The following is a 17478-nucleotide window of genomic DNA, read 5'->3' as shown; positions in this document are numbered from 1 at the left end:
GGGCACGTCGACCGGACCGAGTCGACTACCGTACACTCTTGCTTTTGCTCGCTTGCTTCCATTCAGGCGGGGTAGTGAGAACCGGAGAGATAGACGGCGGTGAACAGGACCCGTCTAATTGTGCCGCATTTTGTATGAAGTACGAAGGAATCTCAGAACATCGTTTCCGAGGATGGCCACTTGATCACTCAGGCTCTTCGTTTTCGTGTGAGGAACACGATGACGGGTTATACTGAGTGCTTAGAAGTTGCCCAGTGTTAAATAAGCGGTCTTGCTTATCCTGTCTTCGGCTCTCTTGAATCGGGTGCGCATCAACGACAGATATTCCGGGATGGAAGTCTCGAATATTCGTAAAGTATTAATTCATGCCCTTCTTTTTGTTACAGACTGAAGAGGGAAAAGAGCGCAAAGTGGGGAGGTGTCTACACAGAGAAAAGTGTGTCCCTTCACACATCAACCGAGATGATTCAGCAACATTTGCAGGGTAACGCTCTCAACAAATATTCTGTCCAATTAAAGCGATACATAATAAATGTTTTTTTTTAATCTGATGTCTTAGTGCACGAAAAATTCAGCATCAACGGTAACCGCACATTGATATGTCGCTATTCTCATCGAGCTGTGGACACGTATGTGCAGCATAGCACAAGCTTGTAGGCCAAAGACCATGGCGATAACAATTCGCATTACTGGAAAGCGAACACGGTGCTCGAACAGCCAACTGAAATTTTACAACTGATAGGCGCGTCCTGTAAAATTAACCTGAGCGCCAAAATTCGCACTGAAGCTGTAGTGATAATGAAAGGGAATCTGTATGAGTTCATCCCATAAGGCTTTAAAGAAGTTCTTCGACTTTACGTGCGGCTCTATTATTTCCAATATTATACGAACGTTTCGGGACCTTCCAACGTTATGAGCATACGAGAAATATTTTTCAGGAAGCGTCGATGCACAAACAGAATTCGTGCTGCAGTTGCGAATCCCCCTTAGCGTACTTCTACGTTTAAGTGTCCGGGCTTCTTTGATATGTGCATTTTATACGATGTGAAACATGCGGCTGCTTGTCTTTGTATTAAAATGCCGAGCAGACAGGCGCAAACATGCGTTAGCGACGACGTGACATGTTTCTTAGCGTACCTGAATTAGTGCTGAAGGCAGTGCTCTCGTGAGTGGTAGCCACTGAACCAAGATTTGTTTGCAACCCTTCTAGTTCACAATTTCGCTTCGTCCGGTCATACAACGAGCAACTTCATTTGATATGCGAAACACGTCCCTGATATTCCTTGCGGAGGTAAATCCGAAGCAATGCACTATACCACCGCAGCAGTGCGCAGAAAACCTTTTTTTTCTAGGTGTCTAGGGTAATGGCTACGTTTGTTTGTACGTCGCGAAAACGACTTCGGACTTTCCACCGAGACCTGTAAGGCCTGAGGGTCTGGTACGCACAGGATATAAGGCATTACGCTTGCCTGGCTTAGAGATTTTCTGGCTGTGCCCCCGGCTTTGCCATCGCTGGGTAAGGTTGAGTGCTATTGGCGTTGTTTAGTATTATTTGCTTCTTTTAAACACCTTTTTTAACATATATTTCTCCCTTCTTTCACTTGTTCCTTTTTTTTACACTCCGTTTCATGTGCTCTGTCTTCCGTATTCATTTTATCTGCTACATCCTGGACGAACGATACGCCAGCGGTAAGTTTCATTAAACCTTACTGGAGCTTATTTTTGCACACTGCTGGCTTAAAACTTCTGGCTCTTAATTTTTTTTTTTTACATGTCGTCGCAATGGAACGCGTCATGTTGTCTAATAGGCGCCTGAGAATTATGCGCGCGCCTAAAGGTCGAAAGTTAAACGTGCGCAAACGGCTTCAGGAGAGAATATTTGTAATCGGCTTGCTGTGCTGCCGTATTTACTCTTTCCGTTCAGTCCTAAGCGCCATATAAGCGTGGCAAGCATATCTTCGCTAGCTTTTCTTAGGGTAACGTATGGCCGAGTACGCATACATTTCGCCGCCCTCTGTGCTTATGTAACAAGATGTATATGCGGAGAAAATCTGCTAGAATCCCGAAGGGGCATAGGTATTTGTGTACCATTTCTGCATTTGGCTTCAACTGCGTTGAAAGCAGTCCTTTGTCTTTCATTGCCTTCAAGATATTGCACTTACCGCGTGCAGCAAAAGGATGCGCGCATTATACGGTGAATTCTTGTTCCACCTCACCATACAATATAAAAAATATATATACCGATTTGGCTATGGTTTTTTTTTTTGCTTATGGCGTATGGTGCGCGCCCCATCACTGTTTTCTTATTTTGCGAAACATCATATTTTTTCTGCGGCCACTGAAATTTGCTTCTTGTAGCGTTGTATAACTAGTGACGCACATTATATTCCGCCATTTCGTACACTCAGCACTTATGTGGTCTCACTGATAATAACCTAACATCCAAGATTTCGACGCTGGATGCGCTGCCAAGAGTTCAATGATTCTCGCGCCACTTTCATTCACGAAGCCGAAAACAAGTGCGCTTAGCGTGCTTGTCATTTCTCGAATACACTTGGACATCTAGCTCGCGTCTAGCTGGCGAATAGAAAAGAAATGCTGCAAAATGTTTTTCAATATCTCACTTGTTGCCCTCCTTTTAAAAAGTTAATGGGGTATAAATAATTTCTTTTTTTCACTTTTATGTCACCGACAGCAGGCTATGCTAAATGAGGACATTCATTTATCGTTGTTCACTCAGTGCTGACTACTGCGATATGTGACTCGGCGCCTAGAATGCATACTAAGCGATCTATAATGTATGCGACCGATGTGTGGATAATTGTCTTCTTCCTATACTGTGCCGTTGCTAAGACAGGAGAAGAATGGCTGCACTTCCTCACGGAAAGTAATTCCCCGTATTGGTCGCCGCAGCTAACACTTGGAGCGGCATTCGGTCACGAGGTCGGGCTATTTTCGACAATCGCGTGACGCTTTCGTTTTTTCTGTTTCTTGTGCTTATCACGCAGTCATCCGACGTAGACTCGTTTTGTAGAAAAATACGCTGCATATGAATGTTGCATCAGCTCGTTGCATCTAATCGAATTTCGGCAACCTCCAAATTTACCCTGCCCGTATGAGAGATGTCGGCGACCAGTGGTCGGTTAAGCATTTCGAATATAAGAATATTTCTGCTGTTTATTGAAATGCCCTACATTTTTCACCTAATTTCGTTTCAGGACAGTAAGTATGAAAAAAATATTCCAGGCTTTTCCTATAAAACACCCCCAAGGACTCCTATAAGGAGAGTGTCAGTGTACGTCAAAGCACGAAATGCGTTAGTTACTATTTGTCACCGGCGGCTCACCTTCTGAAGCACAGGGGATACGTTATAATCTAGAAAAGGCGCATCGTATTTCTTAGCACCGTCATTATTAATCTCAAGCGCTTGTCTTTGACGCGAAAAGAAAGCGACTATTACCAAAATTACGCATTCGCTTTATGCAGGTACAGATATTACTGCGCCAGTGGTGGCAGTTCACGAAGAAGCTAATTGGAGCAAAGAAGTGACCATGAGGATTAAAAAACAGTTCACTGTACAACAATTTATGCATTGATTTTTTGAGTGCTCCTATTGTTTCTAGCGATGTTTCATGAGTCGAACATTAGGGATACATTTCTGAACACTGCTAATGACTACACTTGAAGCGTGACCACTTATCGCTCGCTCATCGCGTACTCGTGTCACGATTTTGCTGCGACAACACCATTTCTACACTACTTTGTATGCACAGGAATTGTGATGGTTACAGGGGACGTCTTATTACTGTCAGCCGAAGACATCGTGCTGTCGTTTCGCGGAACACAGGGATGTGCTCTTTTAACCTACCAAAAAGCAAAAAAAAAAAACAAACAACAACACAAAAACGGGAAAACACATATTAAGTGGGTAACAGCGCGCTTTTAAGAATGATAACAACTCTGTTATGATATCCGACAAGGTGAATTTATGTGCACCGTTCGATTAGGCTCGCTAAAAAAAAAAAATGCACATGCGACTAGAAGTTACGCAAGCTATGTTGTAAATAAGACCTAGAATAAGATGGACGATGCTTGACTAGTTGCCTATGCCGCATTTCTGCATCAGGAAAGCGCCAGAATACACATATATGCAAAAGCAAATGAACTGAAAAGAAAACCGGCGTCATTATTTCTCCCTGAGTAGGAGAACTCGTGCATTGACATACATACACTTGCCGAGCCAGATTTTTTTTTCTTCACTTTAACAACTGGCAGGGAGAACATCTACACTACCTGAAGGACACCGTCTAAATAGAGACATAGAGAAAGCTCTTTATTGAAGAGCAGAGATTTTCAGTCGACGTGTTTAAAACCGCCGACGTGCTACTCTGCTGAGGGATGGAGGTCCCAAGCGTGCTATAGCCGGACATTAAATGACATGCGAAGAAACGTGGGCGTACAAGCACGCACACACAAGTCACATAGCGTTAAAGCACCACAAGGGCAATCGTTCAAGCGTTGCACTAGTCTACGCTACGGTACATATTCTACAGTTTTGTGCCTTGTGAACAATAGCAAAGATAGGCTCCAACGGACTTGAGTGCCAACAAAATAAGAGTCTTCATCGTGTCAACAGAGTAAAGTTGCATTGTGTGTTGCGTGCAAACATTGGTCGAGAGTTGTCACTTCTCATGCGAAGACGACGTTTACACCGAGGAAGACAGACATGACAGGCGGGTGTCCTCGAGGGCTGGCGCTCGAGCGCGCCCTCCGGACCCGGCGCTCAAATTTATATACGTGACGTACACTAGTACCATTACACGCTCGCCTACGTCTAACTTATGTACATGAGCTAACCAACACACTACTTTCCTCTACACGACTTTATGGGACAAGGATCGCTCAAGCCGTCCGCCGTCTGTTTCGGCTCGCACAAGCGTGGTGTCTTCGAAAATACTCGCAAGTCTCTTACGGAAAACAGGTGTATTTGAAAAAATAAACTATCGAAACAACTGTATCTTGAACGCCTGCAACGAGGGCCACGGGAACAGTTTTACGGAAGCACATGAAACGGCGGCATTTTCAGCCTTTTCTCCTTTTTCTTTTCCTCCGCAAGAACGCAGAAATGAGCGATGACCGCGGGCAGTGTGAGACAGCACTGTAACAGCGGTAGAGTTAGGGTAATTGAAATGATCTGAAAGTGCAAAGAACTCGACGCAACGCGGAACTAGGGACGCACATCCGCGGAGCGCCGCCGCCATGTGTGTCTCCTGTTTCATTTAAATCCTCGCTAAATTAGATAGACACCCCTGAGAGTTGCGACGGTGCCCGGAATCATCGGTGCGACAGCGGGGCTGTCAGTGGACGTCGCCTGTGCCTGTCATTTTCGCCCCTCGATTCCGATGCAGCTATTCGTGTCATTCCTGCACTGGGTCAAACAGTCTTACGCGAAAAAAAAAAAAAAACGCGCAGAATGCCGACTCATAGGGGATGTCATTTTCCCCACCCATACGTTTTGGCTATGGTTACTTTCACAGCATTCTCATTTTACTCGCGTATTCTCGGGAACAGCTCTGGCAACGCAAGAAAAAAAAAAAAGCGGGCGAAACTGGAAGTGGAGAGCTCGGCTCATATGTCGTCGAAAAATAGTAAGGCGGATTCAATCTCCTGCTTTTTCGAAACGAAATTGGATGGCATGCGCAAAAACAAAGGGCGTATTTCAAACGACTTTTGCCAGTTAGGTACGGTGATGAAAATTGCACGACATCAAGGCTGATTTAGCTTTGATTTTCTGAAAATATAGCAAGTGTTTATGCATAAATGTAGCATCTTTTTCCTTAGAGCTAAGCAAGACAAACGAATGAAAAAGTTAGAAAACAAAATACTTTCTCAAAGTGCCAAAATATACCGCCATAGGTACGCATTTCAACCAGATGCAAAGCGAGGCACAGGATTTTGTGACACAGATATAACATTACAAGTGATTTGCATAAAGAGGCCCAGCACCCGTGCACAGGTTGCTTGAAGCAAGACTGATGAATGCAAACCGGTTGGTGTGACACAAGTGCATGAGTCAACTATTAAATGCATATTTACTGTGTGCAGTACGCTAAAATAGTTATAACAGGTTTTAAGCCCCGCAGGATACATATTCAGTCGAAAACTTTGAAGAAAGCTAGTCAGCTTTGCGGCGAAAACGCTGCGTTTACAGCTGTTTTTCCGCGCCTGAAAACAGCAGTAGTAAGAATACGGCATGGAGTTCATTATCTAACAAAGAAGTCTGCGTACATTATTTAATCAGAAAACGGGGTGCGCAGTGACACAGTATTTTTACCCGCCTAATTATGCCAGATGCGGGTATGGCACTCGGCTAGCCATTAGCTTTCCAGCATGACAAGGAAAATAAAGGTACCTGTACTAATGATGCATGATTATACCGGGTGTTTTACCTAAGGTGTTAAGTAATTTTTTAAAATAAGCTTTTTGAGTTAGAAGATCAGTTTTTTCGGCATAGCATTGTCAGGGGTTTAACGCATCAGCTGAGACGTGCTTACACTAATAGGCTGGTTATCTAATATTGAACTGTTAGCTTTTAACTATTACCGTTATTCTCATTATTTACCGAGAGGCTACGCTGTAAGTAATATCCATATCAGTTTTTACAAATTCGAAAACGCGGTTACCCTTGGCGCTGTGGCTCAACAAATTTTGCATACATCGCTCCAAAATACGCACAAAACACTGCGACACCCTGCAGGCAAAGCAACCTCTCCATTGCACGCAAATCGTCGAGGCAAAATTTGTTGCTCCACAGAACCGAGAGTAAATGCATTTTCGAACTTCTAAAATCTAATACAAAAATATTACTTTCGGTGTGCTATACGTCTCGCAGTAAATAAGGAGGCTAACAATAATAGGTAAAAAGTTTATTCGTTATTAGTTAGTGTACTAGTTAGCCCGTCCTAACTGTATTCTGATGCTCTATTACGCTGACCATGCTACGCCAAAAAAACGGCTCTTCTAACTCAAAAACCTTATTTTAGAAAATTACAGAATATCTTTGCAGAACTGCAGAATTGCAGAACATGAAACACCTGGTAATGCTGCTGTGTACGCTTTTAAAACATATAAAGCACCCTAGTACTTCTGATCTGAACAAACCAAGAGCTGATATGTTCACACTACGTTGAAACAAGTGCCCTTTTATTGCGGCTGCGAGCTCAGAACTGGCGACAAGTTTAAAGAAAAGACTACATATTTACATGTTTCAGCGCATCCAAAGCACGCATTGAAATGGCGAGTTCCAAGAAGGTAGCAATGTTGTGACTCTACCTCAGAACGTTCTGTCCGTGAGGAGTACTTCATAACACTCGAATGACGTGTTAGGAGAGTGGGGAGGGGGAGCAGGGAAAGGGAGCTCGCTTTGCACGAGAGAAAATCACTGTAAGAGCCGCTTTGAGTCTAAGCCCAAAAGTAATTAACGTCTCGACTCCAGCGCAATCTTCCCGAGCTGGATGAGGAAATACGCGGCACGTGGCAACTGTCTGCTGGCATGCTGCTTTTTTGGGATGCACTTAAATTCACTTTTCTGGGTGCATATATTCATAGACTTTGTTTCAAACAAGCTCCTATGTATGAGAGAGATGTTTCGGAGAGCTTCTTCAACACCGAAATTACGGTAGCAAAATTTTTGGCATCTGGTTTCAAAACTGGTGGGAAATAGAAAAACTTTACAATCGGTTCATCAGACGCGTTTGTACTTTAGGCGACTACTTTTCGCCACAACAAAAGATGGAAGCCAAAGGTCGCCGAGTGAGAAATATAGTATGTTGGATGTACTTTCGAATAGGCACGCCGGCTGTGCCCTACTTCATGCTTGACGCATTCTGACACTTTTGTTATCACGGAAACGCATTCTGTAGAAATTTTTCGCGCACTTCGCGTCGCAAGGTTTTAAACACCAGTGGTGGGCATGAACGAGTGACTCGAAGTGCAAGATGAGGGTAACTAAGCTTCAAAACTGCTTGCGAACGGAGATTTCTTGCGCTCGTCATTGCTGTTTTGAACCGGCAATAGTCACTGCGTCGTAGGAGCACAACACTGTTTGTGGGTTTACAGTGAGAGAGAATAAATAGAACTAAAAAATAAATCAGGCATGATGCAGCCCAAAAGCAATCACCGCGTCGCGCAACGGTAATCTTTCTTTCTAGCAGGGAGCCCATGCAATGGAAAAATGAGAAACGTCGTTGTAGAACGTCTAGCGGGTAAATAAAAATGAATAATGTCTCCTTTGCCGCTGTCAGATCAAATGAAGCGGTGTTCATGGTGTTACAACGAAAGGATCAACCTTCAGTGCGTGCATGACATAAAAATGCTTCGATGTGCCGCAGTTACGAGCGGGTTGTGAGTCGTCTGTGTCTCTGGCGCTAACACCTGTCCTATGTGGCACTTATTTCAGTGCTCTCTTCGACAGGAGGTTGTGGCAAACTAAGCACATGGTAGAAACGAACTATAACAAACAATAGATTCCTCTCTCCCGGTCCCGTGCGCACGCTCAACGCCTTCGACGTCGTCGAAAATGGCAAGTGCAGCAGCCCCCTTAGGTTTGTTCGGCGGCGATAATGGGCTGGAGGTCCGTCGTGTCCACTCCTTTCTCGAAGGTGTCGTGACTTGAAGCCGGTGGCGAGTCGTCATGGTTTTTGTCCAGGCCCTGCGTACAACACCATCGGCCGCTTTTAGGAGACGCCCGCATTCGCGTCACACAAGGCAAACGCTGTATTATAACAAAAGGCCAGATAGATTTCGTCGATACAAACTAAAGTATGCCACAGAAAATCATTTGCATCTTTAGTGGTCGCTATCTTAGCACACACATGAACGGATGAGTCGTACTTTAATCCGCGACTTTCTTTACGAGTTTGTTACTACTGCTCCCACAGAGCCAATCCAATACTCTCGTTAGGTGTGCTTCGTTTTTGGTTTTCGGCAGAGCAGAAAACACGTGCAATATACATACAATTTAGCCATTGCTTTTTTTAAAACAATACCTTAATTTCCAACCTAAAAAAAAAAAAACTAAAGCGATGGAATGCAGAAAACAAGGGCAATACACGCAGTTCAGTAAGTGAGAGCATGGTCCATGCCAGCTGACGTTGGGCAAAAGTTCAGTGCTGTTCCAAGTTTAGTTTGAACGAGGGGCGAGATTATGGAACCAATCAATGAGGTACATAACCGAACTCTAACTATGGTTGTGTCTATGTAGCTGCCATACGGAAGCGTTGGAAGAATAGATTCTTCGGAACCTTCTTTTGAAGAATGTAAAAATCAAGGGACTGGTCGAACTCGAGAAACAGGAAAATAAAAAAAAAACGACGTACAGTTACGTTCTACACGTGGGATACGGAAACGATGCGGAAAGAAACGCCCAAGTTACAGTCGCAAATTAACAAGTGCACAAAGGAACGCTACGAAGTTTCAAAATGAGTTAATTTGCTCATCTAGGAATTCATTTTCTAGGAACTCGTTTAACTATACTGAGCAATGAGCGCGACTTCCAGATGTTCGGAAATGGAGAAGCGAAGAGCGCCGTTGTATTTAGAAGGAGATCTTAAGGTGCAGAGTCCAATTATCGCTTCCCGCCCCTTCGAGTGCAGTGTGCCGGGGCGCAGCGCGAGCATTTCAAACAGCGGGAATCAATCGATCGACCTCGTCGGTGAGGTCGCTGGTAGAGTGGGCGCCGTTGGAACCGTGGTTGGCGCACTCGACTACGATGGAGGCCCAGTCGTCGCTGCGACTGTCCGAGGCCACGCTGGCCGCCTCCTCGCAGCCGCCGTCGTTGTTCGGGGACTCCATGATGTGGTCCGACTGTGAGCTCTTCGGATCATGGTCATCCTGCAGACGTCAACGACACAGCACCTTCAGTATATTAGCATCTCACCCCCCCCCTCCCCCCCCCCACACACACACACACAAACCTCCTTTTTTTTTTAATATTTCAGGCCGCTTCGCCTGCTGCTGCTGATGTGCGTATGAGCGACAAAGAAGGCTTTCCCTCGACTCTTCTACGCTCGTCTGCTTGCTGTATATCGGGTTTATAGAAGACGAGCGAAGTCATGTGGAAGCATGTGTAGAAACACCTAAAGCAACATCTCACGTTTTAGATGTAGGTATATATACTTTCCGCGCACCGGCATAGATAACTAGGCGTGTTGACGTGGTTGTGGACAGCTTGCATGTCGACAGAAGATGTGGAATTTATTTCAGCCATCCGCAGATTAGCTCGTCAGACAAGATTATAATAGATGGCAGTAGGAGTAGAAGACTTGGAAGTAGAAACAAAAAAAACAGTGTTGGCCTGTGTGGTAGTTATCGGTCACCGCTCTTCATATCAATTTCCTTGTTCTCGTGAGCCGGGATGCATGCGCAGTTTGGGGTTGCTTCTGCAGCTTCAACAAAGGACTGCAATAAAAACTCGCCACGGCTGGAACTGCGCAGTGCATCGGGGGACTCTAAAGTAATGTTCTGCTGAGGGAACAGAGAATCCTGAAGTGTTTTAGTATCCGGGCACATTATCGCGCTTTGCGCACCCATATAAACCGTTGGAAAAGTGCTCTAGCGCGAAAAAGGACGTAGTGCTTCGAGCGCGTGCTCTCCAGTCCCGGTCTTTTTGTAAACTTGAGGTGTTGCTTAATATCAGCCAGCAGCTGTACTGGCAGTAGTCTGCTCAATGAGCTGCACGAAGTATGAAATGAGTGTTCAGCGCTTCCTCACGGCTCTGCCGAATACCAACCTATGTAACAAAATAACTAGGGCTTCAGGAATTATATGCAGTCGAGGTGTGCGTAAAGCGTTCTACTGAAGAGCTGAGAAAAGCACAGAACAGCAGCAGTGTTTTAAATGAGGCGGAGAAGTGATGTTTGTCGTGGTTTAGGTCGTAGAGCCTCCAACATGATAAGTAGCTAGGCTTATTGAAAACACAGTTCATTAATGATCGACGCGCGAAAACGGGAGCACCAGAAGACGAACGCATGCCACAGTACGTAGCACTTCTTTTTTAAATGAATTCAACTACCAAAGCAATTACAAATAGAAACATTCTAAAGGAAAAACAGAGTTGAAAGAGAGAAATAGGAGGCAATAGCGCAACACCAGAAAACAAACAACGTCAAGGACACGGTGACAAAACTTCTATCTTCCCCAAACAGACAGGTCATTATTAAATGAAATCAACCTATTTAGCGCTCAAATATATGTCGTCCAAGTGAACGAACTCCGCAGCCTCGATTACCTCTCTTGGTTAGGGCGCCAAACAAGGAAGAGCAATCACCCTAACATAAGTCCCAAAATGGCTACAGCCTCAAGCATTGCATGGGATAACCGTGCTCCTCAAGTTTTTGTCATTAAAGCGGCGTCCAGTCTGTCCAATGCATTTTTGTCCAAACGTGAATACAATTCCTGTACTTGTTACTGTGTTTACTTAAGCTATTGTATACTTTTTTTTATGTTCTCCTCTGTAAATAGTTACATAGTAACAAATACACTCGCACCTATGCGCGCGTGAGCTGCGACGCTTTAAAAGCTGCCTAGAGTGGATCCATGCAAAGCATCACTTCGCCTATTCGTACTTACCGAGTTTGTGGCCGCTTCCAGCGGGTGATGATAAATGGACATCCCATGAGCACTTTCAAGGTGGCAGGCCAGCTCCCACCAGCTCCCGCATCGTGCCAGGCACTGAGCACAGACGGGCAGCGGAATGCCTGCAACAGCGCGAGATAAGAGCAAAGAGCGGTTTCGCACTCGCGAGATTGCTGGCCTTTTTAGCATCTCCACTGGCACTTCCCTCGTCGGCACAGGGCGCTGTCACACCGGAATTCGTATGCACTGCACGTCGTCAAAAAACGCTCTCAGCTAATGCGAAACGTGCGCCAGATAGCAGGTATTCAGACGCACCTGCTTCATGATAGGCAAGAAAGTAGCACGCCATCAAGCCAACGCACTTGTGGCCACCGAACGTTTGCTTTACCACGGAGCGACCACTTTAGAGCGCTGCAGGGGGCTTCCACGAGTCGCTGGGCATCTGAGCGGTGAAAGTGATGTCGCACCTCGTTGAGCAGGCTCCTTTCGATCTCGAGTTTTTCACTCAAAGTACTCGAAGGAGCTTTCACACCGCGCTTTGTGGGATGTTTTGAATCTGCGGTCTCCCGTCCCTACTCCGTAGATTTAACGTCGCGCTCGAGGCGCGCGTCGCCGAAACAGTGTTGCCTTACGGTCTTCTTCTGAAGCTTGGCGCTAGATTTTGTATTCTTTTCTTCGCTTTTTTTTTTTCGCTAAAAACATGGCTGAAGGAGCCGCACAACCGCGCTGGACTCAGTGATATTTATTTGCTGCAACTAGTAATTCAGACCTCATGAGTATAGGCTTGATGACGACAAAAGCAGTCAGTAGCGATGAGGCCGGCACTAGTAATCGCTCTTGTTGTCCAAGTTTAGGTTTGGTGTATTGGGGTTTAACATTCCAAAGCGGCTCAGGCTATGAGGGACGCCGTAGTGAAGGGCTCCGGAAATTTCGACAACCTGGGATTCTTTAACGTGCACTGACATCACTCAGTACACGGGCCTCTAGAATTTTGCCTCCATCGAAATTCGGCCGCCGCGGCCGGGATTGAACCCGCGTCTTTCGGGTCAGCAGCCGAGCACCATAACCACTGAGCCACCGTGGCGGCCTGTTGTCCAAGTTTACTCGTGCAGGAAAGTTGTAGGTGGAGTGAAGCATATGAAACGAAACATTGGGTTAGTATCAACAGTGAATGGGAACTAAGCTGCAGTTTTGGCACTTTTCGGCATGAGAACATTTATAAAATTCAAGTTGTGGGACGCTGTATCGACTTTAGTTTAGAACAAATGTCGCATCTATTCAATCTAGGTAAGAAAATAGCCACTACCTGCAGAAGATACCGTTGATGTGTGAAAAAAAACGAAAAAAAAATGGTGGGGGGTCGGGGAGGGAATTACAGCTCCTTTATCAAGCTGACACAACCTACAGTGAGTAAATTTGGCCAGTTTAGCTTGCAACAATCCTAATCTCCCCAAAACATAATCTGGTCCTGGCTAACCAAAGCCTGGCCTAGCCAAACGTGACCTGACTTCTCACCGTTTCACGAGGAAATCAACATTTATGAAACACGTAACTTTTAGTGGAACTTTATAGAGAGCCGCCTTCTTTCACTTCGTTACACAGCGCAACCATAAGGCCGACACCTGCGTGGTGCAGAACTTTCCAAAAAGCGCGCCCTGGGCGCCACCATATTAATCGTTGGACTGGTGCGCACATCTGGTGCAGATACGGTGGAAATGACAGCGCCAGGTGCACAAAGCAGTCCAGCCACCGATATGGTGACCCGAGGGAGTGTTTTTTTGAGAGGTCTACGTCAAGGGCTTTGTAGCTACGCAGTTGATCCGTCATTTATCTGCGTAAAAATATTGTCGTCGAGGTATTTGAATACTCGCCAGTTATGAGTTATTTCGTTGCAGCGTTAGGTTTGGCGGCCCTTTTTGATGGAGTTGCTTTAGCGCTGTGGCTATGTCATGGTCGCCCTCGTAGTGGAGCTTTAACAGCTACGCCAATGCTCTAAGTAATAATACGCCTACATGGGAGTAAAAAGAGAATAAGTTGTTTTATAGCGCACTTCCTTTCATAAAAGGGAGTGCCCTAGAAGCCAGCTTACTCCTTTTATAGTCATTTCTGTTTAGAGTGTGTCCTGACAAAATGCAATTCTCCTGAATCCCTGTGTAAATCAACCTTCAATCTCATGATCAAGCATGTGCAGGCTTCCGAAGCTGGTTAAAAGTAGAGACTGACGGTGGGAAATGAATTGATCCGGGAGGCACTGAGTGCGCGGTGTCCGCGGCTAGGCGGAATCGCACGCACACACAGCGTGTCATGTATGCTTTATGAAGGGGCACAGATCCTGCCACTGAGCCTTAGTAACATGCGGTACTGCTTCCACACGCAGGGCTAGTAAAATAACGCCAGCCGCGAATTACACCTTCCTCGACTTCTGATTATTCTTGTTAGTTTGATTCCTGTAGTTTTATCCCAGTGCTTTCTGTGCGTGGATTAAGCGGACTGCGTCGGACAGTAACGAGCCTTGTTTACGAAATGCTGTCGAAGTAAAACAACCTGCATTACTGAAAGCAGCGCGACGTTTACCGCGTGTGTTTACAGTAACGAGGACACAGCAGAATCACCAAGCAAAGCAAGATGCTTGATGCAAGCGCCGCACAGCTGCTCTGGGTTCGCTTCACTAAGTGTAGGTAATTTCATACGTGTGTAATTTTCTCCGTAATTGTTTACTTACTCGAGCAAACGTTCAGAAGACGCATTTAGTAGTGTAAAACTTTGTAGCTTCCTCCGAAGCTGTTTGCCAATGCTTTAACCGGGACACTCCACGAGAAACGTACGCTTTTGCTGAAGTGAACGTCTTTGCTTTGAATTTAAGCGATACGATATCAGAATCCCAAGTGAGCACTGCTCTTAAGCTAATTTCGCTCACCGCTTAACGATTACCACGGTGACTGTTAGGGTTGGTAAGTGAGCTGTCTGATAACATTGGAGTCGTGACTGCAAGGTCGATAAATAAATGGCAGAAGGCAGAAGACACCGCGATCGAACACTGCAGTGGAAGCAGCAGAGAGGCGTGTTTGCTTCTAGTACTGGCTGCCCACCCGTCGTCACAGCGGCGTATAGCTGGAGTGAAGTAGAGCACGTACTGTCACTTTTTAGACACCGCTTTTGAGAGAAGCTTGACGCGGAATGCTGGCTTCTACAACTGCTGACCCCAAAATTGGGAGTGAAGGGCCTGTATTTCACGTAATATTTATTGCAAACTGATGCAAAATGTGCGTCAAGCAATCAACGCAAGCGTGTGCCGAATCGCAAGGAATGCGATCAGAAAGAAATCATACCTGATCTCTGCGTGTCATTACCGATGACACGCAATGCGCGTATGCAATGATCAAGCCAAGATGGCAAGAAAGACTCCAGGGGTAAGTAGTTTTAACAGGCACAGTCTGCAGGAACTAACTCGTGGCGAGTATATAGTAAAAAATCATCTCCCATTGTGAGTCATTTACGCAGGAAACTTCGGTCGCCCCCAAGTTGTCTTTGCCAGCTGCCGTTTATTTAAGTTGTAACCCACTGTAGTGTGTCAGTCTGCAAGGCGGCGGGTGTCGATGCCGCTTGGATCGCTGCCAGTGCAGAGAAAAAGAAAAGGGGGCGCGGCAGTTTCACGGCAGAGCGAGCTCGCTCACCGGGAGGCGACTCGGCCGGAAAGAGGCCGACCACGTGACACCGGCAGGTGAAGCGCAGCCGGCACCGGTGGCGCTTGTGGTCGAGCAGCTTCTGCAGGCCCGGGAACACCTCCCGGCAGTTGCCGCAGATGAGGATGTCCGGCTCGGCGTACGTGTGCAGCTTCTTCTTGGCGACGCCCTTGTTGCCCATGGCGCTGGTGGGCCGGAAGGCGAGCGGCTCGGTGCGGGCCCGCTTCACCGGAGAGCCCAGCTGCCGAGGGGTGGCGAACCTGCGACGCGCGGCCAAACGTCGTTAGGCGCTCTTTGGAGCCCCCGTGCAGGGATGGGAGAGCGCGCCCTCATTAGAGGCCGCTGGCTGCTGCGCCGCTAAAACAACTCCGGAACAGAGTTTGCAGCTTCTCCTTCCTCGGAGACGGTGACCCCGAGGCTAATGGGCGCCGCAAGATCTCGCACCCAGCTTCCGCCTAATTCCCGTTTAGCTCTTGCGCATACAATAGACGGAGAGAGCGGGGAAAAAAAAAGAGGGTGAAAGCGCGTAAACCCAATTCTTAGAGCGCATATTCTATTCACGCGGAGCTGTCGCCGGGTGTAAACCGGCGTAGTGCTTCGCAGAACAAGTAGGTGCTGAAAATGCGCTTTATTAGTGTCGCTGCGATAACTACGTCAAACGAAAAAAACAAAAAAAAAAGCGCAAGTCGCGACTAGAATGCCGAAGCAAAACAACCGGATGGGTGGGCCTTTGTGCTCGGTGCGCCCGCCTCATGAGAAATCAACCAATTTATGGAAAAATCCCGTTATATTCGCGTCTTGAATTGGTGCGCCCCCAAGTGTTTTAACGAAAGCGCAGCTAATTTTGAAGAGCGCTGTAAGTAAGGTGCCGTGCTCACTTGCTTAGAGACTCATGAAGAAATCTCTGAATTGAGTGGGCGGTGTGTGAGTGAATAATTTAACATTTGTGCAGTAAGCCCCCCCTTTTTTTTTTCAATTTGCATACACTACATTCTTTCTTTTTGTCGTTTGTAGGAGGCAAAATTCGGTCAGATTTCGCGCTTCGATAAAGTATTACTCGCGCTTTATTCACTGAAATGGTCGCGCATCGAAAGAAAAGCAAGCGGAAAAGAGCATCAGGCTTCCACTACAAAAGACGGACACTTTCTTGGCGTATACGCTTGGGCCATGTTGAAGGAGGCAAAAACTTTAAATCTCTGGAGCGGAGAATGTCTCCTTCTGGTACGCCCGCTGCTAATTGCCGCTGCTTTTTACAACCGTGGTATGAACGCAACCCTTAGCGGAGCACAAAAACTGAAAAACGTATTTTACAAGACTGAAAGGCAACGACATCTGACCAAAGGAGTGCTATTCTTGAATGATCTTGATCTCACGCCGAGAAGCAAGTGATGCCTTTATCGGAGCGCAATCTCTTGGTTTGTTAGCAACGAGCTACGGTCGCAGAAATGTATAACATGGCATGAAGTGAAAAAGTAAAGATAGAAATGGGCCGGCAGATAATAAAATGCAGCTCAAAGACCCCTCGTGTTTCGCATGGAATGCAGTTTGCCCCGACACCCACGTCGGCTTTCACTTGCCTCTCTCCGCCGCTGTAATGGTTTTTCGCAACTTTCTCTTGTTCTTTTCCCTCGAGGAGCTTGAACTTTCGAGCCCGCAGAAATCTCGCGAAAGTTAATTGCGCATAAAATGGGTCCTCCGTGACAACAAAATTTATATCGCACATCGGCCGGGTCCCAGTGCGCGAAAACAGGGCTAACTGACGCAATAACAGAGAGACAATGACAACAAACGAAACGAAAGGCAAAAACAAAGAAAATAAAAGCACCCTATTTTGTCTCCATGCCCTTGGTTAATGTCCCGCATGCAGAGGAAGCACGATGGTCGTGCGAAATGTCGCCAGAGAGAAAGTGCCGGAGAAAAAAAAAAGTGAAATAAGTATGAAATTAAAGTTCTCGCGATGGTTCTATAGTGGGCGAACGACAGTTTTTTTGTTTCCTATTTCTTTTTGCTTTTTTTTGCAGTTAGTTCCGTTCTGTGCATTTGTGCGTGCAGGACAGCGAGGTGCGAATGCATGGGCAGTTGGTAGTGGGAAGCACCAATGTAGAAAGAGCGACTCAAGGTAGGGCAAAGCTGACGGAATGAAGTTGGAGAGAGGGGGGAC

At 46.2% G+C, this 17478-nt stretch overlaps 1 protein-coding gene across 1 annotated transcript in view; it reads right to left on the bottom strand.

The window, feature by feature from the left end:
* Window positions 1-1861: 1861 nt before the first annotated feature.
* Window positions 1862-17478, bottom strand: part of LOC149350533 (uncharacterized) — a 189202-nt gene continuing 173585 nt past the window's right edge. The window contains exons 4-7 of the mRNA XM_089579575.1: window positions 15309-15577; window positions 11629-11756; window positions 9706-9891; window positions 1862-8710 (exon numbers count right to left, since the gene is read on the bottom strand). Coding sequence (XP_089435701.1) covers window positions 8600-8710; window positions 9706-9891; window positions 11629-11756; window positions 15309-15577 — 694 coding nt within the window. The 3' untranslated portion in view covers window positions 1862-8599. The remainder of the gene's footprint in view (window positions 8711-9705; window positions 9892-11628; window positions 11757-15308; window positions 15578-17478) is intronic.

The sequence above is a fragment of the Amblyomma mixtum genome, chromosome 3 (assembly GCF_055824585.1).
Source record: "Amblyomma mixtum isolate Tamu chromosome 3, ASM5582458v1, whole genome shotgun sequence".
Lineage (NCBI taxonomy): Eukaryota > Metazoa > Arthropoda > Arachnida > Ixodida > Ixodidae > Amblyomma > Amblyomma mixtum.
Note: the sequence above shows the minus strand (reverse complement) of the source record. Positions and strands in the feature narration are given on the sequence as shown.